This window comes from Oryzias latipes, chromosome 1 (genome assembly GCF_053564925.1).
Source record: "Oryzias latipes strain Hd-rR chromosome 1, Olatipes_Hd-rR_3.1".
Lineage (NCBI taxonomy): Eukaryota > Metazoa > Chordata > Actinopteri > Beloniformes > Adrianichthyidae > Oryzias > Oryzias latipes.
In genome coordinates, this window is record NC_136237.1 from 18,749,130 (window position 1) to 18,773,872 (window position 24,743).

The 24,743-nt window shown below is 39.3% G+C and overlaps 3 protein-coding genes across 3 annotated transcripts in view; all 3 read right to left on the minus strand.

Annotated features, from left to right (window-relative positions):
* Positions 1 to 2,624: 2,624 nt before the first annotated feature.
* Positions 2,625 to 7,686, minus strand: mief2 (mitochondrial elongation factor 2). The gene is made up of 8 exons (XM_023958454.2): positions 7,505 to 7,686; positions 5,365 to 5,523; positions 5,010 to 5,175; positions 4,818 to 4,915; positions 4,491 to 4,667; positions 4,238 to 4,401; positions 3,784 to 3,936; positions 2,625 to 3,667 (listed from the first exon to the last, which is right to left on the minus strand). Exons 2-8 carry the CDS (start codon positions 5,500 to 5,502, stop codon positions 3,160 to 3,162), a joined length of 1,404 nt encoding a protein of 467 aa, XP_023814222.1. The 5' UTR covers positions 5,503 to 5,523; positions 7,505 to 7,686; the 3' UTR covers positions 2,625 to 3,159.
* A 1,693-nt stretch (positions 7,687 to 9,379) lies between these two features.
* On the minus strand, positions 9,380 to 15,861 carry alkbh5 (alkB homolog 5, RNA demethylase). Its single transcript, XM_004065976.5, has 4 exons — positions 12,059 to 15,861; positions 11,895 to 11,975; positions 11,692 to 11,814; positions 9,380 to 10,281 (listed from the first exon to the last, which is right to left on the minus strand). Exons 1-4 carry the CDS (start codon positions 12,778 to 12,780, stop codon positions 10,122 to 10,124), a joined length of 1,086 nt encoding a protein of 361 aa, XP_004066024.1. The 5' UTR covers positions 12,781 to 15,861; the 3' UTR covers positions 9,380 to 10,121.
* Positions 15,862 to 15,987: 126 nt separating this feature from the next.
* myo15ab (myosin XVAb) overlaps positions 15,988 to 24,743 on the minus strand; it is a 65,099-nt gene continuing 56,343 nt past the window's right edge. Inside the window, exons 67-75 of the mRNA XM_023958435.2 lie at positions 22,479 to 22,556; positions 22,284 to 22,380; positions 19,139 to 19,299; positions 18,924 to 19,057; positions 18,261 to 18,394; positions 17,644 to 17,777; positions 17,429 to 17,569; positions 17,167 to 17,351; positions 15,988 to 16,330 (exon numbers count right to left, since the gene is read on the minus strand). Coding sequence (XP_023814203.2) covers positions 17,250 to 17,351; positions 17,429 to 17,569; positions 17,644 to 17,777; positions 18,261 to 18,394; positions 18,924 to 19,057; positions 19,139 to 19,299; positions 22,284 to 22,380; positions 22,479 to 22,556 — 981 coding nt within the window. The 3' untranslated portion in view covers positions 15,988 to 16,330; positions 17,167 to 17,249. The remainder of the gene's footprint in view (positions 16,331 to 17,166; positions 17,352 to 17,428; positions 17,570 to 17,643; positions 17,778 to 18,260; positions 18,395 to 18,923; positions 19,058 to 19,138; positions 19,300 to 22,283; positions 22,381 to 22,478; positions 22,557 to 24,743) is intronic.

The window sequence follows — 24,743 nt, forward strand, 5'->3', positions numbered from 1 at the left end:
AAGATAACAAGACTAATTATACTTTATAAGCAAAAACTGAAGAACAAGCGCCCTCTATGGTTAGGCAGAGGACAGACAGACAGACAGACAGACAGACAGATAGATAGATAGACAGACAGACAGACAGACAGACAGACAGACAGACAGACAGACAGACAGACAGACAGACAGACAGACAGACAGACAGACAGACAGACAGACAGATAGACAGATAGATAGATAGATAGATAGATAGATAGATAGATAGATAGATAGATAGATAGATAGATAGATAGATAGAATAGAATAGAAGATTAAAAGGGTTTATTGTCATATGCACAGAAGGAGCCGGTTTAGCTCGTGCTGGTTTGCGGCGCCTTCCGTCCGTGAAACCAGGGTTCGAATCCGGGCTGCTCCCTGTTCCCTTCTCTACTTCTGTGCCGGTCCCAAGCCGGGTTGCTTTGAGAAGGTTGTGTCAGGAAGGGCATCCGGCGTAAAACATTGCCAAGTTTACCATGCGACTTGTTCGCAGTGGCCACCCCTGATGGGTAAAAGCCAAAAGAGAAAGAAGAAGAAGAAGATTGTCATATGCACAGAAACAGGTTTCCCTGCACCTCTTACTTTGCTGTCTGTTCTGAATGCCAAAAAAAGTATACAGGAAATTGCAAATTCACACAAAACATAAACACACACAAAAAACCCACAAGATGTCATGCAAATTCTAAATGTGCAAAAACAGTGATAATAAACATAAACATAAACAGTGGCGAACAATGAGGATGTGGAAGGGTGTGCAAGGTGCAGTTTGTTCTTCCAGACTCCTGTCAGCTGTTAAAGAGTCTGATGGCAGAGGGAAAGAAAGAGTTCCTGAGTCTGGTGGTCCTGCACTTCACACTCCTGTACCTGCGTCCCGAGGGGAGGAGAGTGAACAGACCACGTTGCGGGTGGGTGGGATCCTTGATGATGGAAGCAGCTCTCCTACAGATCCTACGCTTATAGATGCGCTGCAGCGAGGGCAAAGGAGTCCTGGCAATCCTGGACGCAGTCTTCAACACTCTGCAGGCGTTTGCGGTCCATGGCGGTAGAGCTGCCATGCCACACTGTGATACAGCTGGTCAGGATGGACTCAACCATGCAGCTGTAGAAGTTGCTGAGGATTCTTGGGGACATGCTCAGCCTCCTCAGGAGGTACAGCCGCTGATGAGCTTTCTTTACCAGCTGTAAGGTGTTGAGTGTCCAGGTGAGGTCCTGGCTGATGTGGACCCCCAGATATCTGAAGCTGCTCATCCTCTCCACTTCCAGACCCCGGATAAGAAGTGGCTGATGAGGGTTCCTCCTCTCCTTCCTCATGTCCACTATCATCTCCTTTGTCTTGTCTGTGTTGAAGGTGAGGTTGTTGTCCTCACACCATGTCACCAGATTGGCCAGCTCCCTCCTGTAGGCTGCTTCGTCCCCGCCAGTGATGCGTCCTATCACAGCGGTGTCGTCAGCGAACTTCAGGAGGATGTTGTCCTTATGAGAGGCCACACAGTCGTGGATGAACAGGGTGTAGAGGATGGGCTGAGAACATAGCCCTGTGGTGTGCCAATGTTCGTGATGATGCTGCCTGAAGTCCTGTCCCCTATTCTGACAGACGGAGGCCTGCCAGTCAAAAAGTCCAGGAGCCAGTCACAGATGGTGGGGTGTATTCCAAGGGAGAGCAGTTTGTGGGTGAGTTTGTGGGGAACGACCGTGTTGAATGCAGAACTGTAGTCGATAAAGGGGGTCAGCATCACTCTCTCAAAGCATTTCGTAATGATTGGAGTGAGTGCTACTGGTCAGTAGTCATTCAGGCTGGTGGGAGGGCTCTTCTTCGGGAGGGGAACAATGGTAGTGGTCTTGAAGCAAGAGGGGCCGGTTCTCTGGCTGAGGGAGATGTTGAATATGGAGGTGGGGGTGAAGGGGGGTGTAATGGTGCAAGAGTGTATTGGTCCCTCTGTGTGGGGGTGGACGTCTCAAAGCGGGTGTAGAATGAATTGAGGTCGTCGGGCAGGCTGTCTGCAGCACTGACGGTGCTGGTGCTGCTTCTGTAGTCCCCGATGTGCTGCGAGGCCCTCCACATGCGGCCAGAGTCAGCATTGGAATAGATGCCATCCAGCTTCTCTCTGTATAAAAGTAAAAGTAAGGACGTGAAATAAAAATGTCTATAATGTATAAAAACATTTAAATAAAGCTTTACATTATTAGCATTATGCTGAGTAAGAAAACGGCAGCGCTCAACCCAGTTTGCATGAGAGTGCGCAACCCACTGTGAATTATACGTTCAGATGAGCCTGCACTGTAAATATGCAAAATACTTTTTTTCAGTCTAAAATGATTAGATGAAAAATAAAATGCATTTCTGGCACAGATTAGACACACATTTATTTATTATCAGTATATTTTTTGATGACAAGTTGTGCCTCTTCTGACCCCACCTCCCTGTTTGAACCCTTTTACTCCCCAAAAGGGTCACAGGGATCACTGCAGTCTATCCTAACTATCATGGAGCAAAAACTAGGTACATCCTGAACATGACCAGAGTTCTACTGAGGGTAGCAAATACTCACCCTCAGTCTGTTGTGAGTCATCAATCAACCTTAAACAAAGCAACTCAGTAAAATAAATACCTTAAAAAAGACTTTATTTGCACTTCTTTCAATCGGGAGAAAAAAAATTTCAATTCACTCCTGAAAACTAAAATAAAGATTTACACATATTAAAATTGATCACAATAAATAGGTAGCAAACATTAAATGCAAAAGAAAGTTCCATACCGATGTTTGAATTGAACAATGTGTACAGAAAAGTAGATAAAGTCGATTTTTTATAAAGAGCATTTAATGGACTTTTAGGAAAACACAAACAATACAGAGAACACACAAGAAATAATACAAGCAATTAAATAACAATTGCACTCTCCTTATGATAACTAATTTATTTAAATGTATGTAATTTTATTTATGAAAGATTTTCATAAAAATTAAATGCACATCGTATACAACACTGTGTTGAACTCATTCTGTTTCTTGGCACGTCTCTTCTGACTAGTTTAACAATCAGGTCTGGAGTTTAGCTGCTGACATCAGTGGACGATGTCGACCTTTTAATCACCGTAACGGTTTGCTTTTTTTACTTTCCATGGGAGAAGTGAACAAAAGGTTATATGAGCAATATTTCAGGCTCTGATATAGCGCAATAGAGCATGAATCCCATCTGGTCCACCTGGTCTTCTGACAAGTTGCTCAACAGGTTGACGGCTGGTTTGAAGTAACTTTGCAACACGCCTTGCTCGAGGTAGCCGATCAGCTCTACAATGCACTGCTGGAACCGCGCATGGAGGCTGTTCTGGGACCAGTCGCACTCACTGTCACTGAGGTGCAGGACAAGGTTGGTCAGCGGGGCGGCCTCCAGCGCTCGCAGTGCAGGGTTCAGTCGACACACGGCCTTCAGGACTTTAACTGTTTGTCTGCGGCAGCCGTCATCAGCTGTGTCGAGCTGAACCAGACGCTGAGTCTCGCAGGGGTAAAGGGAAAGACGCCAGGCATTCACCCAGGGAGAGGTGAGCTCAGGCTGAGCTGTCAGGACCACGTCCCCCTCCCTCAGGATGGGCAACACAGAAATGAACAGGGGCTGATGGCAGCGTTCAGCTGCTTCTTCACTTCCAGGCCTAAAACACAACAAAAGAACACAAAACAGCAAAAGATTTCTGTCAAAGTCACAACACTTTTAGTGATAAAAATAAGTCCACAAACAGAAAGGCAGCTGCTAAGAGCAGACACACACCGGATCTCCAGTTTCAGATCTGGTCCTCCTAGAACAGGTCTGACAAGACAGTCCAAAGTGCTGCTGATTGCCGGCCAGTTCACCGTTTCCATGACCGCCTTGCTGAACATGTTCACCACCACTTCTGCAGACAGGTAACCCCCCACCAGGTATCTGTGGGACATAAGCAAAGATCCCAAATCAGTGATGCTGCAAGAAGAATTTTCAGGATTAATTTAAAATAAAGACAAGGAACTCAAGTTAAGGTTTTGTAGAACTGTTATTTTACAATTTTCTAGCTTGATACCCCAAGTCCAATCAGCTCTCATTGTGTGGAGACCATTCACTAAATAGTGATAACAGGAGGAAGTAGGAAAGCCATTTACTTAAAAGCAAATGACCCCACAAAACATAAAACCTACATGCAGGGACTGCAAAGTTACATGGGAAATGTTTTTAAATCGAATGTAGCTACCTGTCCCAGTAACTGCGTCCTCTAGGAAAATATTCCAAATTTAATCGTCGGACCATCCAGTGCAGAGGATGTGTGAGGAGAGTCTCTTCCCCGGGGATGAGGCGCCACAGGGAGGCTTCCAGCTGAAGGGGAACCAGCAGACATGCATGGTCTGCGCTAACCACCTAAACAGACACGATGGAAGTCAGGTGACAAAGAAGCTAAATGTGCATGTTGGGTCATACTCTATCATTAACACCATTTTTAAGTTAACCTGAAGGTCGTCCAGCAGAGAACCGCCGAGGCTCATTTCTCCCAAAGGCATGTCTGGATGACGACTGTGAAGAAAGCGCTGGATCTCAGTGCAGATGTCCAGAGCCAGAGACTGGGCTTTCTGGACCTCATGTGGAGCAAGGACTGCTCTGGTGCGGCAGTACTGCTGTAGGCGTTCCTAACAGGTTGGAGAAGTTCAACACCATTTTTTATTTGGAATATTGATGAGTATTCTTAGTTATTGTAAAACAAATCTTTTTTTTTTTTTTTTTAGGTAGTGTTGCTAGGAATGAATGTATTTTCTCGAATGCAGGTGAGAGGACCATACCTGCAAACTGAGCGCACAAAGCTGAATCCTTTTGGACTTTGATTCTGATTTAGGCTGCATATCAGGAGACGACGCCTCTGGTTTTTGGCAGAGATCAGCTAATTAAGAAGACACAATGTCACGCTGAAGTAAAAACAAAAAAAAGTGTTTTGTTTTTGGTCTAAAGTCAGCGAAAATGCAAGCCGTCCTCACCTTTCTGCTGCCTGGTTGCCTTGGCAACATGCTTCAGGACCACACCTTCAATGCCCTTCCTAATCATAGTTGGGGAAGCAGAGGCTAAACTCAGGTCCTCCCAGCTTTCAGCTATCTTCTGCTCCACTTTTTCATCTTCTGCAGCACGGCCGGCGCGCTCTATGAACTAAATAAAAGTGTTTTTGATCACAATTATGAAATGTTTGGGCCTAAACATACCTGTGTTTACCCAATTTATCAACCATGCACAAGCAAAGGCACACAGAGTCGAAGTTATATGAACATATTTTGCATCTAAAAAAAAAAAAAAGAACCCTGCATAAATGTAAAATACAAGTCTCACAGACAGACTCACTCGTTTCACTGCCAGTGTAGCAATTCCCAGCAAGGCAGCTCCTCCAACTCCCAGAACCAGCCGGGCGTTCGACAGCAGGAAATCAAGAGCCACGGCGATGCCCTCTTTACCTCTCCTGCGACCGCCCTGGAAGTACATGGCTGCCCCTTTGTGGTTACCCTTCAGAAAAAGAAGCACCAAGCATTAATGATGCACGACAAGAGAAGAGCTGTAATTTCTTGTATTTGACACTGATGGAAAAAAGGACTGAAATGAGACTAATCGTCATAGAACAAGACGTTTTCTTTGTCTTTTCTGCTAACAAGCGCAGAAATGATCAGGAAAACAAAGAAGATACTCAACATTTAAAAAACATACCTTGCTCATATCATAAGATTTATACAAAGGTAATCGAATGGTTTAGTGGGAGGTGGATGTTATCATTAAAACTTAGCTGAGAAGTGAGAATTTAAAGAAATAAAAGATTTTGGTGGAAATTCCCAAAATGGAAAAATGAAATACGTGTTTATATTTTCAAAGCTTAAAAGTTAGAGAAGATGTGAAGGAAATTGTCTAGTAATTCATCATATTGCCTCTAGAAATATTCATACATTTTTCTTTAAGTTGCAGTTTTGTGGTTCCTATTTTGGCCATGTTTTGAATGCAAACAGCAGGGATTTACAACGATCCAAAAAAAAGCGAAAAATATATAGAAAAATTATACATTGTCAAATACTTTAATATATATGACGACTAATATTTTAGATTTGACCTAATACCTAAAACAAGAAATGTTATTTTTATTAATATTTCTAAACACATTTCATGTTTTTAATGCTGTACATGAGATGGAGTAACGTTTAGAAAAAAAAGGAAACACATTCAGAATAAGCAAAGGGAAACCATCTTGGTTTTGTCAAAAGTAGACTTGACTGTTGCATGTTCAATTGTATCACAGAAGTATGTCTTCAACATTTTCAAGACAAACAAATGCTTACAGAATAAGCATTTGAAACATTAAAAAGCAGCAAAAAAATTAAACAATAAGAAACGTGTATCTTGTTTAAAAAACACAAAAAACACAGGAGATCAGCATAGCCAGAGCTGTTTTTTACCTCCTTTTGGCAAAAGACATTAACTAAGTTTAGACTCAATGCACTAATTTGATATATTCATAAAACCCTTCTTTATTTAGTTGCTAAGTTTAAGAGAAAGAAAAAACTTTGTTAATGACGGTAGTGACCTTTTGCTGCTGTTAGCTGTTGATTACCAGCAAACAGTGCAGTATTTATACATGCAATGAAACAAAAAATTTGCATTCCTTTGCATATTATCCATGGTAATACTGCTATAGCAATATATTTTTGACAAATTAGACAGGTCTAGTCTAGACATAATTGGCTGTTCTTATACATTCTTGTTGGTTGTAACGTCTTCAGTAAATAAAGGTCTACGAGGGTCCAATACTTTATTACTAAGCAATAGTAAAATCTTGCACCAACACACACTTAAATGGAAGAAGTCAATGTTTTATTTGAGCCAATTGTTCCATTATAAAACAAACAAACAAAAAAAACCTGATCATTTCATACCCTTAAAATAAGATCTACATCTATGGGATCAGATGTTAAACCAAAGTTATCCACTCCAGAGGCTGTGTAACCATCTAACTGCCTTCAGGTCATTATTGTAGTTCTGAGCTAATATGCCAGCTGCAATCAGCGCTAACTACTAGCTTACTAAATAAATAAATGTTTACTTTCAAACGTACCAAACTACTTGGGTTAAATCGAACGGAATGAATATATCAAAATGAGGTTCATGACTTTAGCTTCCGCAGTGTAACTTTAAAATAGCACAAACTACTGTTGGTTACATCATCAGGTCACTGAAAATAGTTTAGCTTTTAACACACCGACATTAGCAACCTTCTACTTCAAAATGTCACTTTATGAAGCAGAAACCTTCATAAAAATATATCTAAACCAGGTCTATGGTCTCAACAGACAAACAAAACAAAAAATAAGGTAAGTGTGCTACCAAACAGCGTATATATCAAAACATTTACTAGCTAAGGTTATCAAGCTAAATAGTCAAGGATTGCTTTAGTTATCCTGGTCAGCAAAAAGGTACGTTGTATTTTTTTGCTGATTATACTCACCAATGGGTGAAAAAATAGAAATAAAATTCATGAGCGTCTCTGGAAATAAGGCTTTAAGTAGCTTTTAATGAAATACATTGTTTCATTTCTGGAGCGAGCTAAGCTAGGAGCTGCTGGTGTCTTCTTCGTTTATTCAGTGTAAGTCTGCTGTTGTTGCAAAAGAACAGCGCCCCCTGTTGACGCAACACAGAAACACTTCTTCTCATGTGCCGTAGTTTTATGGAGGATGGCACACAGCGTTGAGGTGCATTACCGCCACCTACTGGTCTGCAAAAACTCAGTTCTTAAAACCCTTGTGCTGTCTTAGATGACCCCAAGCTTGCATTGAGGTTTTCTCCCTACCATGACAAAGGTGGATAAAGGTGGAAAGATTTCATGTAATCCATGGACACCAGTGAGGATCACAAATCATTGAAGAAAAAAGGTTCAACACACTGTTTAGTGGGTCTAGATGACCCCACTACCAATGTTAAAGTGCCTAGGATAGCACAAGGGTTACAACAATTTTTAAGATGCTGGATGTGGATCTGTTTTAGACTTTGCATACGGAGATTAAATAAATTACGAAGGTGATACTATAAAGTTAAATGCATTTATATGTTTTAAATTAAACTATGGAGTTATAACTCATTTTGCACAAGTTTTTACAGAATCATGTTTAACAATTTAGGAGCTGAAACCACCAGGTCACTAACATATTTGTGGTTGTTAAAATGTGATTAGAGCTCATCTCAAACACTTACTTCACATCATTCAAAGATAACAAAGAAAAAAACGTTTTATTCTCTCTAATAAAACCAAGATTTAGAAATCAGATATAAGAAATTAGTTTCCGTTGGGGAAAAGATTTGTGCAACTATCAAACTCCAGAAACTATATAGACGTAGAAGTTTTTTACATTTTAGTTTGTAATGGTGCATCTCAGAATTTATCTCAGCTTTTTCTCATGTGCAAAAGCCAGTTTAAAACCTGTTTTAAGATTTATGCAATTCACCTATTTGATCCCACAAGAATAGGAAATATGTTGCAGGTTTTAAAATAATGCCTTATGGGAGTCTAAACCATGTCAAAAAATGTGCACACTATTTAGATTGTTCTTAGATGGTACAGATTTTTTAAAGCAGTTGCTATTACTGTTAAGACATGTTTCTGGAAGGCCACTAAGACTTATGGCACAGAAACTTGTTTAAAATGTATCATTTTATAGATGTAATTTGAATCTTGGCTTGGTTTTTGTTGTGTTAAAACAGTTATTTGACTGATGCTTTTAGTGGCTTCTCAGGCCAAACATTCTTCAGAAAATGTTAAGGTTCAAGTCAATGAAGGAAAAAAAATAAGCAACTTCACCAAGAAAGTCTTTTAAAAATGTTAAACTGTAAAATGTTTATTTTTAATTTTCAATAAAGGGGAAACATGTTTTTATAATTGGTAAACAAAAGGGTAAAGTGATTCAATTTTTTGATATTCAGAGCCAATCCAGAGCTGGTTTGGTAAACTTAGAAAACCTCATTTTTTTTATTTGGCAACTACATTTACAGCCAAAATATCAGACTATAAAATGTAATGAAAACAGCAGATGGACCAGACTTTCCATGGAAAAAGTCAGTTTAACCGTTCCTTGTTCAGGCGAGTTCTGCATTAGAAGCTTGCTGGTGCTGCTTTTAGAGCGCTGTGTCTTCACTGAGGTTATTTTTGTTTACGTGGAACTCCAGGCCAACTGATCTTCCTTTCCTCTGCCAAATATGGCTGTCTGGCAGCAGGTAATAAGTTTATGTTTACATCGCAAACCATCGATAAAAGAAGGAGCAAAGCAAATGATAAAGGCAAAACAAAGTGCTGGAATCGCTCTCTGACAGTACAAACTTGCACTCAACATGAAGAAAAAAATGGTTTTAATAGAGAACAGCATTGACACAGCTTTTGCTATCATGTAAGATAAAGCAACTTTAGACTCAAAGCAAGAGTGTTGAACAAGACCTGAGTTTCTCATCACTCTGTGAAGCATCCGATGACATTTTAGGCTCCACCAAAACCGGTCGAATCAACACACAGCAAACCGTGTGTCTGTGCGGCAGCTGCTCCTCAAACCGAGACAAAAAGCCTGAACGAAGAGGGAAGATCTAACACTGCTAAGCAAAGGGAGGATATGAAACAAAGGTGTAGAGCAAAAAGAAAACAATCTTTCTCCATGACGGCCCCGGATTAAAGACTATACAGTATTTTGTACAATAGATCATGTTAGATACAACTCAAGTTTGCCTTTGTACATGTCCATACATACATTTTCCTTTTAGCTTCCTCAAGGTCTATACAGTTTGAAGTAGAAAAAAGTCATTAAATTATCTATGAGCACAGGAATAAAGCAAAGTTGTATTGTAGGTAAGCAAAGAGGACTTACTGGGGTGAGTAACTAGTTCTGGTTTTATACGGGAAAAAAATGTCAGTTTATTTCTGCCAACAAATGAATACTTAAATGTTTCCTTCAATGTCTCCTCGTCCACAATGAGATAAAAGAAAATGCTGTGCTCTTGTCCCAAACAAAACCGTTACTAACCAAAGAGAGTTACATTATTGTCACACCAGAAAAATAGGTATTGAGTGTTTATGACAGAAGTGTTCAATGGCGGCTCATTTTGACTTTACGGCCTGAGCTCTCTCTGTGTTCCTCGTGGTCCTGGTCGCGCCTCCAGTAGTTCTCTGAACTGAGGCTGTGGCGATGCTGGCGAGAAATGGACGGACGTCTGTTCTCCTCCTTGTCCATCTCCAGGACTCTTGGCCTGAGAGAGTCACATCTGGATTAATCTTTCACATTCAAACCGCTTTGAAGTCTTCCATAACAGTGACCTTTTACTGTCTGCATGCATATGTAAAAGGCATACGATACATGGCCCTAAATAATGGCTAAAGAATGTCAGATATGCAGTGTTTTTCCAGTCGAGACAGACAAATGTGAAACTTTTATTTGGTCATTTGCTGATCAAAGCAAGAAAGAAAAAAATGTTTTCAACTTGAACAATTAACTTATATTTACTTTAAATATATGTCAAGTTCAATTTATGGTTTTAGATCACACTTATTCAAAAAATAATTGTCAGCTTCTTTTCAGGCAGCGTTAGTCCAAAGTCTGGTTAGATCCAGATACCATCTGCAGGTCAAAGCTACGATTAGCAAATTACTCTGTAGCTAAAAAATGCTGACAGCAGAGACGAATTATTAGACAATAAAATGCTTTGTTGTCTTAAAAAGTACTTTGATTCTGCAAAAAGACTATTTGAATTTCTTTAAGAAAAGTTGGGAAAACAAATGATCAACTCACAAAAACCTCAAATTAGACATGATTTGATAAAAATGTGTTTTGGGAGATTTTAATATGTTCTTGTTGCATCTTTTTTGATGATGGAGGACAAAAAAATGCTTTTTGAAAAAGATTGTAGCTGTGACGTAGAAAATACAATGGGAGGGCCACAAGCTCTGTGCACCACTGCATGCTGACGGATCCACTTGACGACGACTATGTCCGTGTCTTTGCTTCCCTCGTCTGAGCTGGCATCTGACTCAAAACTGTAAGAAGGGACAGCTAAGATATTGCTCGCTGTTTTTGTTGCACTGTTAATGTTAGGTTGGGGGAGAGAGTAAAATGAATGGGGGGCGGGGCTTACGTCATGCCAATGGTCCCGCCCACACGCATTGAATTTCTAATTAACTACTGCAACTCTGCAGAAGCTATCCTACAAAATGAGACAGGTTTTTGGATTTTAGCTAAAAAAACAGCATAATCATAATTAAAAGACCACTGGGAACACGTTTGAAGTAGATCAAAAGATGATTGGAGTGGGACTTTAAATGTTAGTTCAGATTAGACGTGCAGTGTCCGCCTATATTCATAAACCTTTTTGTTCCATTTAGATTCAGAAACAGATTTTAAACCATAATTTGTGTTCAAGTTTTTTCTTTCAAATAAGAGATTAGAGAGTCCTCTGCTACCACGGTTAATGCATTACTTGGCAGCAAATAATAAAATAAAAACCTCAGCAGTTTAGTTTGTCTGCAAAAACTCATCTGATCGTTTTGAAAGTTCTTCTCAATCCTCCTTTTCCGTCTTTGTTCCTCATTTTTGTTGTTTTCATTTCTAAGCATGTCTGCCTGCCATGTGTTTATCCTGGATTCCTAAAAGATGGCTGTCATACCTGTGTGCAGCATCAGGATCCGCTTTGCGATGAGCGCGTTTGGCCTTTAGTGGAGTCGGTCTTCCCTTCAGCGGGGAGTTTAAAGGGCTGTCGGAGTCTACCCGAGGGGCGTCCGGTCTGGTCCTGCCGAAAACGTAGAAACAGTTAAAATAATAATTTCACACAGAGCAAACTCTTGCAGCATTAGAATAAAAAGATTGTACTTTCTGAGGATGATTACTGCACGTCTCTGTTTGATATCCTGGGGGCGAATGCAGTGTGTAATCTCATCGGCCGCATAGCCACTGGAAAAAGAGGGAAACATTCATTTCTACAACTTCAGGGCTGAGCGCTCACAGAAATCTGATGAAATGACAGCTTCAGTCACCTGAGGACGGTGACACTTCCTCTCCTCACAGGAAGGACAAATACTGGTTCAGACACCCGGATTGGTTTGAACTGGAAGCGACAGCCGAAGCAGAGTGCGCTGTCACTGAAGAAGGACACGGAGACGATGGGCCGAGCAAAGATGTGCAGAGGATCTACATGGGACACAATGCAGCCCCCCGGCTGGTAATCATTGATCACAGCGCTGTTTACAAATCCCTCAGGAATCACCCCGTTGGACACCAGCGGCTTAATCACCAACTCGTGCACCCAGCTTGGGATGTCGTCCACCTCTCCTTTGCGGTACAGCCGTTCCTGGCCCGGCCCACGCTTCTCCAGCTGAGCCCCGTACGTGTACCCCTCCCCGAAGAAGTACTTGTTGCGGAGCGGCGCCCTGTCCACCGTGTGCTCGCGGTAAAGTCCAGCCTCCCCGTTTGCGACCACCTCGTCAATCTTCTCCTCGATGCGGGCGCACTCCTCTGAGCTGAAGATGCTCCTCTGCTGGATGCTGCTGCTCACCCGCCGGGCCTCCTGCTCCCGTTGCTCGGCGCTGTCGTCGCTATGCTCGTACTCCTCGTCATCGGACTCCCTGTACTTTCGCTTGCGGTCTTTCCGGCTGCCGTTGCTCGTCCCGTGCGCGTATTTATTTTTGTAGTCGTCTCTGTGTGGAGTCATGGACTTCAGCTTCTCCCTCAGGTCAGAGTATGATCCGCTAGCTGCCATGTCAATTCAAAACTCAGCGCCGCACTGAAAACTAAGCTCCTAGCTTTCTTGATAGCATAGCACCAGTTTGAGAGTCTGGTTAATATAAACGACTGCTTACGTGACCAGTTAAAAAACAAATATATGACCAATAAACTAGCCAAGAAGTTGCGCCTCCCCTATTTCCACAACGAAACTCTGGTGCGACAGCGGATAGATTTTTTTCTACACATTAATGTTTTCTAAGCTGAATATAAATACCGGTTTGATTAAAAAACACGCAGTACAAAACAAACGGTCAGCTAACGGTATTAACCGAGCCGCTCGGTTTTCAAATAGCTAGCAGCTAGCTTACTAGCCTGGCTGGGTCAGTCTGTCGCCGCCTGCAAATACCGACAAAACAAGCAGCGACATTTCACACGTCACTCACAACTTCCTCTACGTTCGAAAGACGATTCCAGTCACATTTCAGGAGCAAATGTCTCAGATGTGTGTCGCTACTTCATTACAAAGCTTAGCTACGGTTAGTTTTTACGCCTTCAATGCGCCTCTGCAAGCCTGAAAATAAACTCGTGTAACCTGCAGAGGAGCTGCGCATGCTCCGCGGTGTTTCGTCACTTTGTGGGCGGGACTACATCCATTTTTGGAAGAGTCTTAAGTCCAGCACTGCTGCTAATTTGGTCTTAGTCACCTTTATGGAGCTGAACAGGACCCTGTCAACTTTCACTTGCGTAAAAACAACGTTCTTTTGAGCAGATAAAGACGTTGTCAAAAGAGTAACAGAACATAACACTTAAGTTTTCCATTTTTAAACTAAAAAACAAAAGTTTGATAACATTTCCAATAATGTTAAATAAAAAAACTGTTATAATCTGCCCCACAAGGGACTGGCCACCGGACAAGTTTGTACCAGCAACTCAGGTGACCCTATAGGACAGGAGTCTTCAACCATCGTCATTTAAAGAGTCATTATTACTGTCTACAACCCAATGAGATACAAAGTCATATGTCACCGTTTAGAAAAATAAGACTCTGGTGTGTATTTACGTTACTGTGACTATTAATATAAATATAAATTAAGTATTGTTTTTTTGCATAAAACTTAAACATAGAGAGGAAATAGCCTTTTGAAAAAAACCTTACAAGGCCAGAAATGATTTAAACAAAAGTCACTTCTAAAGATGGGTGGGATCATATAAGACTTCTCTTCAACCCACTCCTCTTCAAGCACACTGTTTTGTTTTATCTGTCTCTTTTAAACTCTTGTGTTTATTTTTATTTGTTTTTGAAATAAAGAAATAGAAAAATCTGCATCACATAAGATCATCTCATTGCCGCAAATGTAGCACTAGGTAGTGTGATGTCTACAGTGTTATTAAGCACAATTTGTTTTGACTGCTGCTGGTGCACCTCAACCAGAAATTCATAAATCAAAACTAATTGACCCTTACTGTATTTTTCGGATCATGAGGCACACATAAAATCCTTGAGATTTTCAACTATTGGAAATTTGATCTATAGTCCGGGCGGGCCATCTATCTATTTTCTTAAACCTGCTTCATCCTTTTTGGGGTCACAGGGTTACTGGAGCCTATCCTGGCCACTGTTGTGCAACGGCGGGGTAGACCGGTCATCCATCTGTTGCAGAATCAAGCGTGTCTCACGTATGAATTCTGGTTGTGCTCACTGATCTCCAATTGATTTTCTGTACAGAAAATCTGTCAAAATGTTTTAGTACAACTTTGGTAAATTATCAGACTGCACCGCTTGATGGATTGTTGGAGCAATACAGCTAGTCAGGAGCCTTGTGTATTGACACGTACTGTGCTTCAATTGCGCATGAGTCGAATAAAGTGACAGTTCTATTTCACTTGAGTGGGGTTTGATAAATCATTGAATGTATGGGTATCGTACATAACATTCAACAACTACTGTATATATATATCTTTAATGTACTTTTGAGATAATCAACAAATCATTTCTGCTATGCCTCTTCTTTACTTTATTTTTTTGTTGAAGTAAGGGGCTGCCCTATTTGGAAACAACAAATCTGATTGTAGTTTCAAAAATGTATTTAGTTTGTCTAAAAGATACAGAAGAAAAATAACTGCCCCTAATAAAGAGATTCTGAGCGAACACAGGTCTTATTAAACTGAAAAAAGCTGTATTCTTTACAGTTAAATCAATCAATTGTAAATTCAGACAGCTCTATGGTGAGAGCCCATACAGTGCTTGACCAATTTGAACACAACCAATTAGTTATTTATTTAGGTTTTCATGTTGAAGAAAAAAAGTGTGTGTTTACATGCAGGGGAACTAGTCTGAAGCACTTGATGCTCGTTCTTGCCAACATAAGGTGGGGATGGTTTGACTGTCAAAAAAGTGGAAGAAAATTGTAAAAACATAGCTCTTACATTTGGTGGATGGGTATTCTCTGAGGAGTACTCCCTGTTAATGGAAGCACAGACAGTGGGGCAGACTCCACCTCTTCTTCGACCCTGATCGGGATCATGCTGGTAGAAATAAAACAGCAGGCTGTTCCTTTATAGTCACGACCACACTGTCTCTTCCACGAAAGTCAACACAGCCTGTGGATGGAGTTTATGTGACTAGCTGTTATGTCGTCTTTTGCTTAGGAGGTTGTGCCAGCTGTTGATGAATGTTGGTGGCAGACTTTTTTTTTTTGCTTTGATGAGCACACATTTTAGAAAACACGTGACTGAAAGATGTGGAAAAAAGAGCTACACGACTTTATACCACTACTATAAAGAACAACTTAAAGATAGTTTTTTGGTCTGATTTCCCTCATCCCTTTTATCCAAAAACTTGTGCTTGTTGACCCGTCAATGTTCCACTTTGATGGTTTCTCAAAATTCAGTTAGGAAGCACAGTTTTATTTTTCTGTTTGCTTTGTTTTTGAACGGGAGAGACCACTTCCTTCTAAGCCGATACATGTCACTTTGACTTTACATCAATTTCTTTCAAAGAAAACACACACTCACACATTTTGTTAAACAGGGATCACCTGCAGAATGAGGATGCTGAAAAAAGGAAGCCACACCAGTCTAAACAAGTTGTGCTGTGAGAATTCACAACCAAAAAAAAAAAGTTTTTCTTTAGTTATTCTGAATTGATAATTCACTTTTTTGGGGAGAACTAGTGTAAAATAACACTTTGCAGTATTGCTTGCATATAAAAAAGTATGTTTTTATTAACATAACAAACCCATCACGCCTGAACACACAAATTGTTTTTAATACATTATCAAACCTTTAAATGGAGATAAAAAAAAGACAGACCTACTTGAGATCATTTTAAATGTAGACAAATAAAATGGTTGTGTGTGTTATCCCCTTACATCTTCTTTCATTGACTATTGTTGCTTGTAACAGGATAATATGATTCTTCGCACTCAAGCCTCTAAATCTAATCCTGAATATTGTATCCAGTTGACATTTTCTTTGACAGGGTCATCGCACATAAAAAAGCACATCTTCGCACCAGAGTTAGCCAAAGGGACAATTTTTCATCAGTAGTGTCCGGACAGGTGAGAAATTTGTCTCCCTAAAACCTATAAGAAATTAACAACAAAAACACAACATTAACATATGAGATTTAGAGTACATAACAACACTATAAAATGATAAAAACACAATATAAATTGAATTAAAATTAACTTCATGTAAATATAACAGAACAGTACTAACTGATTTTAAACCTAAAAGCAGTAAATATAGATTTTGACTTTAGAAAAAACAATCATAACTTGTAACATGTATTTTTAATATTTCATCAAATTTCTTTTAACCCCTTCCCATGGGACTTTTATTTCTAAATATATAAAAAAATATTCTTCAATAGCTATTTAAGTGGAACCCTGGATTTATTAGTACATTACAAATTTTTACAACATGAAGAGGTTAAGACAAAAGTTGCCCCTAATCTAACTCCTCTAATTCTTTCTTTGTCATAAGTGTGAAATGTTCACAAAAAGCATGTGGGTTTAAAGTTTTAAACCTATTAAATTAAATTAACAATAACAAAAAGTTTTGTTCTAAAATACATTATCCCTGAAACTGCTTTAGAAAAGTACCAGACTTTCACAATTTTCTTTGAAAAGTCTTATGTTATTTTAATAAAATGTTCTTTACAAAAGTGTAGAATGCAACCACACGTTAAAAGATGATCAAATATTTACAATATTTGTATAAAAAAGGGTATATGTCTGTTACAAAACTTTGTAGTGACAAAAGAAAAGGTTTAATAAACACATTTGACGATAGTTGACAACTTTTGCATAAACTGAACAAATCAGAAAAAGTGCAGCTTAAGCGCAGAAGAATGTCACAGAAAACCCCAATTCAAAGTTTTTTAACTGGATTTTCTAAAGGGAAAAGGGGGACTGACCTGACGGTCACCTGGAGCTCAGAAGTCCGACGGTGTGTGTGTGCAGAGCCATTTTTTAGTGTTTGGTAAAGTGTGTGAATGTGCTACAACACAGTGATTTCACTGGGTGGCAGAGTGAGCCTCTTTTCCCGCACAGACATCATGTTTTCCACCTGCATGGCAATAACCCGACACAGCTCCAGGCTCTGTGGACAAAATGACACATGTCTGCTGTGAAGGCTGATGGGTGTGCCCGTGTTCGTTGTGTGTCAGATGTTTGTACCTGCTCAAGCTGCAGCTGGACCACTCGTTGTGCGTTCATGTCTCCCACAGTGATGTCCACGTAGGGGTAACTTGATCCAGCTGTGGGCCTCTGGGTGCGGCTGGACTGCACCTCCGCCAGAGGGACCATAGCCATCAGCTCCTACACCACACAAGTCCAACGTTATCACAGCGATGCAAAACAAGACAGGGAGGAGCGTGTGTGTGGTTCCATACGTGTGTATTTTTGTGGAGGAAGTGGAGGCCATGTTGATTGACAGCTAGGATACAGGGAGCAAAGAAAGTGGTGGAGCTGCTGCTGTGGATGTAGAAGAAAGAGGAGCCAAACATCGGGAACGCGCTGACCAGCCCTGCATGCACAAAAACACAGTTTATTAATCCGAAAATAAAAAAAGATTGATGTATTTGGAAGTGATATGGTAATGATTTATTTCAAGTAATCTATGAAAAAATACAAAAGAAGGCAAATAAAAAAGAGATATACATCAATACGTAGATATATTTGGATGGTTTATCATGACTTGATTGGAATTTTTTTTTTTTTAAAGAGATACACATTGATGGAGATATTATTTTACAATTTTATTACTTTTTCTGGTAAGAATAACACAATAAAGACATTGTATCCTAAAAACTTTTTTATGTTGCTCCCTGTAGAGAAAATCTGCAACATCATCTTCTGCTGATGAATGAACAGAGTGAAAGCAAACCGTTTTATTCCTTAGAGACTTAATGAGTGTGAAGCAAATCTTTTTATCCACTGAAAAGCATTCGGACTGGGGTTACAGGTGGAAACATCTTCCTGTAGAAAGGAAATTGTTCAGTGATCTTACCTAGAAACTGGGCTCTGGCCTGGTGCGGGTTCAGCGCCTGCGCTTGCTGCATGTGCTGCGTCACCATGGTAACCCACTGCTGCGGCTGCTGCTTTTTGAAGAGAGGTGCGGCGATGTACTCGGATAATTCGTGTCTTGAGGAGAGAGCGGAGCAGAAATCCAGTTTTAGATAAACAGAAGTCGGCTTCACTCGGTGATCTCGGACATTTCCCAAAATGCTTTTACACGAGTCAGTGAGCTCTAACGACAACAACAGTTCCTGCAGCGGGGAAGTATGAACAATGTTCGAACCTTTGTAACTTCACAAGTGGAATCCCGTAAGAGTGAAACTTAACAGAATATCATTGGATTTCTCTTGTATAACTGTAATAATGCTTCCACTTGTTTCAATCTCACTTTAAAGAGATGTTTCTTCCTAATATATTGTGCAAATTCCAGGTTTACATAATAATTCTGAGAAAAAAAGGTGGTAATTATATTCAAATGCAGTTATACAGAGAACCACACTGCTTCAGTCAGTTACTGACATCTAAAATACAAAGATTTAACAATTCAGATTTGATTAATTCTCCTCTGAGAGGCTGCTCCTGCTCTGAGCATTCATGCAATCACGAAGATGAGTGAAAATAAGCCTCTATTATGTTGTTGCTGCTGCTTTCTCACATGCTGGGGGTAAAGATGCCGTCTTTAGCTCTGTGCTGCAAAGCTGCCAGTTTGGAGATTTGGTGGAACTGCTGATCGCTGACTTTTCCTTGGGGGAGAACGTTTAGCAGACCTTTGCGGTAGTCTGGTAGGATCTGAGGATTCACACAAAGCAGATTCAATAAGTGAACAGATGCATGAAATGATGCACAACACGCAGAGGGGGCGAAACGCACCTGATTGTACTGCATGGCCACGCAGAGCTCATTTTCAAACCTGAGCGGCTGAGTCCAGATGACTCGTCTGAACCAAAGGCTGTAGCTCGAGTCGACTAACTCGGCCTCTGTGGTCACGTCCAAGATATACTCATGCTTGTTCAGAGGTCGCACATGCTGGCCTGAATCACAGACATGGAAACAAAACTCTTAACCCCATATAACCCTTTGTATCATATCTGATACGTGCATTACTGAGACCCCAATCTCACTAGCATGATCCAAAACTTTTCTTCTTTGTACATGATCAAATCCATGTTTTCTGCTCTGTAGTTCATCATTGTTCCCCACTAGGAGCAGTAAAAGGCTTTTCCTGATCATTTCAAAATTGCTGCTTCAATGAAATCTCAAAAACACTTTTGGTGGAAAAAAGTTTATCTCATATTCAAAACTTTATGATGAGAATAACTCATTTATTGTTGTGCTTTTTTATGACTACCTGCTGTATTGAAAGAATTCAAAATTTGTTGACAATTTTCTAAATGAAATGGTTACACCATGTCAAATATGAGACAGTGAGTAAATAAGTTGCTTTTTTTCTTGAAAACTCGTGTCAACATCTTTGCATCATAAACTAACATTGTTGTGAGCCAATACTTCCCAAATCAGTCATTGATCTTATGTGATACTATCTATATCTCATCAAAAATTGATAATAGAAAAGCTTTTCGTGGATTTCGTCTAAGGATAAAAAAAACTTCTTAGTTAAAAAATTTAGAATTTGCAGTCCAGTCTTTAGTGTTGTGGGCTATACAGGGTTAAAGCATGTTCAGCATTATAGCCTCGATTTGGCAAAGACATTTTATTAAAGTCGTAGCCATGACCTAAGCAACAAAATGCAATGATATTGAAATGGACTCATAATTAATAATTAAGCAGGATTCACAAAAAACCCTTCATTCCCTTTTAAATTTTAAGCAACCTGAATTGTCATTTATTTGCTGAGTAACTTTTCACTGCAATGTTTGGTTGGTGGTTAAGAATAGACTGAAATTAGTCAAATCCGGATAATAAACACTGCAGGACTGCACACACAGACGTTCTATACAATACAAACCCAAACAATATCCTATAGATTTTGCATTTAAACAAGCCAGACTGTGGAGCAATAAGCAAAATCAGTAATTAGCCTAAAAACAGTCAGACGTGCTCTGAAGTGTCACATTAATGCCTTTTTCTGTCGCAGGCAGCCCGACCTGCTGTGCTGCATATGAGCAAGGCAGCTGCCCGCTGTCATCATGTGGAGATATTGAACCTCCAAACAAGCTTTTCATTTGTTTAAATGAGAAAAAAATAATAGCCTTTAAGCCTTTTGTTCATACGATAAAACAGACAGAAACAACGGTTTGTTGGGGAGCTAATGCCAGAATTTAGTCTAAACGTCTTTATTTATTAATAAGTGTAATGTTGGCATGTTTTAATATTTTAACCAATTTACAACATTAAAATTAATTTTGTGATTGATCAATTCTCAGAAATGTTGTGGCATTGCTAGTATTTAGTCCATGTAATACTAAGCATATAAAAAGAAGCTACTCTTTGCTTTCTTTTGCCTCAACTCTTAGTTTTAAGCATTTTTTACCTACCTTTTTGATCTAATAATTTATCTTTATAACCATTTTTTAAGCAAATGTTGATATCAATTTTTTAGTAGAACCCCATCTCCTTTTTGGTACACCTTTTCTTTTATTACCCCAAAATTCTACAATCAGCTTGAAACAGTACACACACAAAAAAACTAAATTCTAAGTGGAAGATTTTGTCCTTTTTTTCTTCAGGAAAAATCCCCCAAAATTGAGAACAAACCATCTTTATGCTTTATAACGCAAAATCAAAAGTGTAGAGAAGAAGTGTAGAGATAAATAAAAAGAAACCAAAGCAAAATATTTAAAAAAAACTACTCAAACCTTCACTAAAGTATACTAAATGATCCAATGATTTACTGTATTTCAAGGTTTATCCCAATTATGTTTCATAAAAGTTAGTTTTTAAACCATAAATTCAAATCTAATGCTTTTGTAACCTTTGTGTTTGAAATAAAACTCTACTAAGTGTACTGGAGTCATTACTGTGTCATTTTAAACAGGCTGATGTGATTGGCTCTCGCACCGGTGCATGTGGAGTTTAGTAAGGGTTAAACCCTCGATTGAATTATTAAGCTAAATGCTTTTGAGTACAAGCCATAAGGGACAATTTTCTGACATTGTCTGTGTTTTATCCAGCGGCTGCTGGAAACCTGATAAAAGAAAAGCTGCAGGAATGAACCTCAGAGCTCCTGTTTTATCTGAACATTGATTTCTACTCCAGAAACAGCATTTTAGAGCTGACATTTACTCAAAAACAAACACACTGCTGTAGATTTACAGCATTCTCTTTTCAGACATTATTAGGCAGAAAAGGTATATTTTTTTACCATGGGATGTTTCAACTACGGCGCGCTTCATACCAGCTCTTTCTCCAAGACTACGACTTGTTTCAGCTTTTTATCTACCATTAATGAACTTGTAGCGAGCACTAAATGTGGTTTGAAAGCATCTTGTTGAAATATTTGCTGCTATTTTGTTAAAACCATAATCAGGGATGGCAGCACATTTCGTTTTACCAGCCCCTCGGTATATTGCACTAATATATATGGAAATTAATGCACATATAATTCATTTTTATTCAAAGTGACTTGCAGATGAGGTACAAAGCAAGCATAACACGGAGAACTTACACTTATAACATTAAGAGGAATTGGAAAAAGGTCTGAGCTTGGGAGGGCATTAGAAGCTGCAGTGGAGTTTAAACATTTTTTTTTTAATGACGGAAGTGCGGCTGCTGTGAGCTCACAGTCAGGTAGCTGGTTCCATCAAGAGATCACAAAAAATAACTGCATTTAGCAGAATAAAAGTCTTTTGTTTGCACTTTTATTTCTTTAGCTGATTTTAATCATACTGTTTTACTTGTTTTTATTTTCATTTTGCTGTCTTTATTTAAAGCACTTGTGTCTGAATAGTCCTTTTTTTACAAATAAACTTGCCTTGGCCTTTTTTTTTAGTGTGTGAGATCCTGTTTAACAGGAGGTTTGATTTTCATGTCTGAGGTAAGATTTGGATTAACGCACCTCTATTGGTCACCAAAAATATGGCATATTCCTCCATGGCCTCCAGTCTGTGTAAGCCCATCTCATAGCACAGCTCCTCCACTGCCTCCAGGGCAACCTGAACCACATGGCGGTGCAGAATAAGGCGTTGAACGTCACCGTAACATCCTCACCCTCGTGCACATCAGTGGGGTGCAGCTGAGGTTAAACACTTACAGTGCAAGTCTTGATTTTTACGTGGCGCTCAATGCCTCCTGGGAAAAGAAACAGCTGACGTTTGGAACTGCGTCCTGCCTGAGGAAATAATCAAAAGCATTTAAGAAAAAAAGTGTCAACAAACTGAACAGGAATCAATTTGAAGAATTTGTATAATAATCTAAATATGCACAGCTCTGTGTATGAATTCAATTTCATGAAAATACTAAATCTACCACATTTTTTATGAAAACATTTTTTCCCAAACCTAAAATAAATTTTTAAACAAAATTTTTATTTTTTTTATTTAAAATTTAACATGCAAGTTTTCCATTTTGTAGTGGAATACGTGCAGATTTTCTCTCTCTGAGAAAACGTATTAATCTTTTTAAATTTTGGATCTAAAATTGCATTAAAAGCTGATGAACAACAAAGGAGTTCCATAGATTCTTACAAAAAATCAATAAAAAAGACAAAAATTAAAAAGCTGTTTTCTTACTATAAAGTGACAAGACAAACTATTTTTCAGTTTAAGGTAGTTAAAAAATGTTTAAGAAAGCTGCAAAGATGTGGACCTTTTAAAGCTTATATTTATACAAAATGCAGTAAAACAGCAACACTTTGTGAAAATAATAAAAAAATGTACAACTAAAAGACAAAAATTTAAAATGAATATATTCTTTAAATTTAGGGTGAAACTTACTCCCTCAGTCTCAAGAGAGTTTATGTCTCTTAGCAGGTACTGTGCTTATTGTAGTTTTGTGTGTGCCGACATGCAGCGCCTACAGTCTGCTTCAAGACCCGATATGATGTAAACGGTGTTTTTAACATGTTTCTTGTCGCATTTTTCTGAGCATGGAGGACACATATAAAGAACAATAATTTTCAAATTGTGATTCTGAGTGTTTCTTTATTTAAATCATAGTGAATCAGGAGCAGATGGTAAAAATAAAGTTTGGAAACAATTGTATTTTTGAGGTAGTAAATATGCAGGGTGAGCCACAAGCTTCCCATTCAGCGCTGTTCTGATGTATCCACTTGCAGACAAATAGATTCATGTTAAATAGCTGGATAGGTCCAATAGTGCTCTCTATTTTTGTTGTATTGGTAATGTTAGTCTGGGGTGTGTGAGGGGCTGTTAGCTAGCGGGATTGAGTGTAAACACATGGACGTCGGGAAGTAGGGGCGGGTCTACTCTGCGCCAACGGTCAGAGTAGGCGGCCACACCTTGGTGGCAAATTTCTAATGAACTCCTGGCGTTCTGCAGAAGCTATGTCCCAGAAAACGACTCAAGTTTTTTTTATTAGGGCTAAAAACTGCATAATCATGATTAAAAAACAAACACTACGAACGGTTTACAAATGGATCAATTGATGTGGGACAATAAACACCATTTAAAACTATTTATCTTTCAGAAGTGCAGCTATCACCAGCTAAAAACTCCGATCCATCTTTCACATTACTACTAGTTTGGCATCTTTCTATCAATTTGATGTGTGCTGTAATATTTAATGCATGATCTTTCATGTGAAAATTATCTTCAAGCATTTCTCAGTGGATTTCAGGGTTGAAAGTAAAGCTTTGATAATTTTGTGATATACCAGCTACTGGAAACATGTGCTCTTCTCTTCCTCTTTTACTTCCTGAAAAGGAGCATGAAGTCAACCTTTCCAGCAGCATCCTCGTGAGCTGACATGAGCTCATGGAAATGCTCTGTGTGACCAAACAACCCTGCCTTTGATACAACAGATTCTCCTGGCTCTCTTTCTGTCTTGGCAGACAGACATTTAGCTCTAGCGTTTTTTTTTTTCTCTTCCAACAAAGGTTTTTTTTATGGCAAGACTTCGCTTCGGAGTTTCACAGTAACTCAGTCCCTGGGGAGGAATTTCTTGTAGCAGCCTGTCGTTGAAATTCCAGCAGGGGGGAGACGCTACGTTCAGGTGATCTTTTTCCGTGCAGTGAAATGATCTATCGCAGATCGTTATGAGATCCTTTTACGGACTTCTGGCAGACTAAAAGACATTAAAAAGCTTTTCTTGCAAAACCAAGAGAACATTTTAGTGATATTTCACTGTGAATGCTGAGTCAGAGGAAATTATCTAAAGTTCAGTTCAGTTTTCTTGTTTTTCACTTGAAACACTTTCCTGAAATTTCAATTTTCCTGACCGATGTTTGCTTGTTTAAGTTTGCAGGTAAAAAGTAAACACAACAGCGTTTCAGCTTTTAATGAGGACATCCCTTTCTCCTAATACTTTCTGTCCTAATGAGTCACAGAGGGTCTTTGCG

Excerpts from the sequence above, each read along its gene's own strand:
- mief2 (XM_023958454.2), bottom strand. The coding sequence starts at position 5,502 with ATGTACTTCCAGGGCGGTCGCAGGAGAGGTAAAGAGGGCATCGCCGTG. Across the intron at positions 4,668-4,817 it reads TTTGTGCGCTCAGTTTGCAG|GAACGCCTACAGCAGTACTG; the intron begins GTATGGTCCTCT and ends CCAACCTGTTAG. Across the intron at positions 4,402-4,490 it reads CTCTGCTGGACGACCTTCAG|GTGGTTAGCGCAGACCATGC; the intron begins GTTAACTTAAAA and ends GTGTCTGTTTAG.
- alkbh5 (XM_004065976.5), bottom strand. The coding sequence starts at position 12,780 with ATGGCAGCTAGCGGATCATACTCTGACCTGAGGGAGAAGCTGAAGTCC. Across the intron at positions 11,976-12,058 it reads GGAAGTGTCACCGTCCTCAG|TGGCTATGCGGCCGATGAGA; the intron begins GTGACTGAAGCT and ends CTCTTTTTCCAG. Across the intron at positions 10,282-11,691 it reads GATCCTGATGCTGCACACAG|GCCAAGAGTCCTGGAGATGG; the intron begins GTATGACAGCCA and ends TGACTCTCTCAG.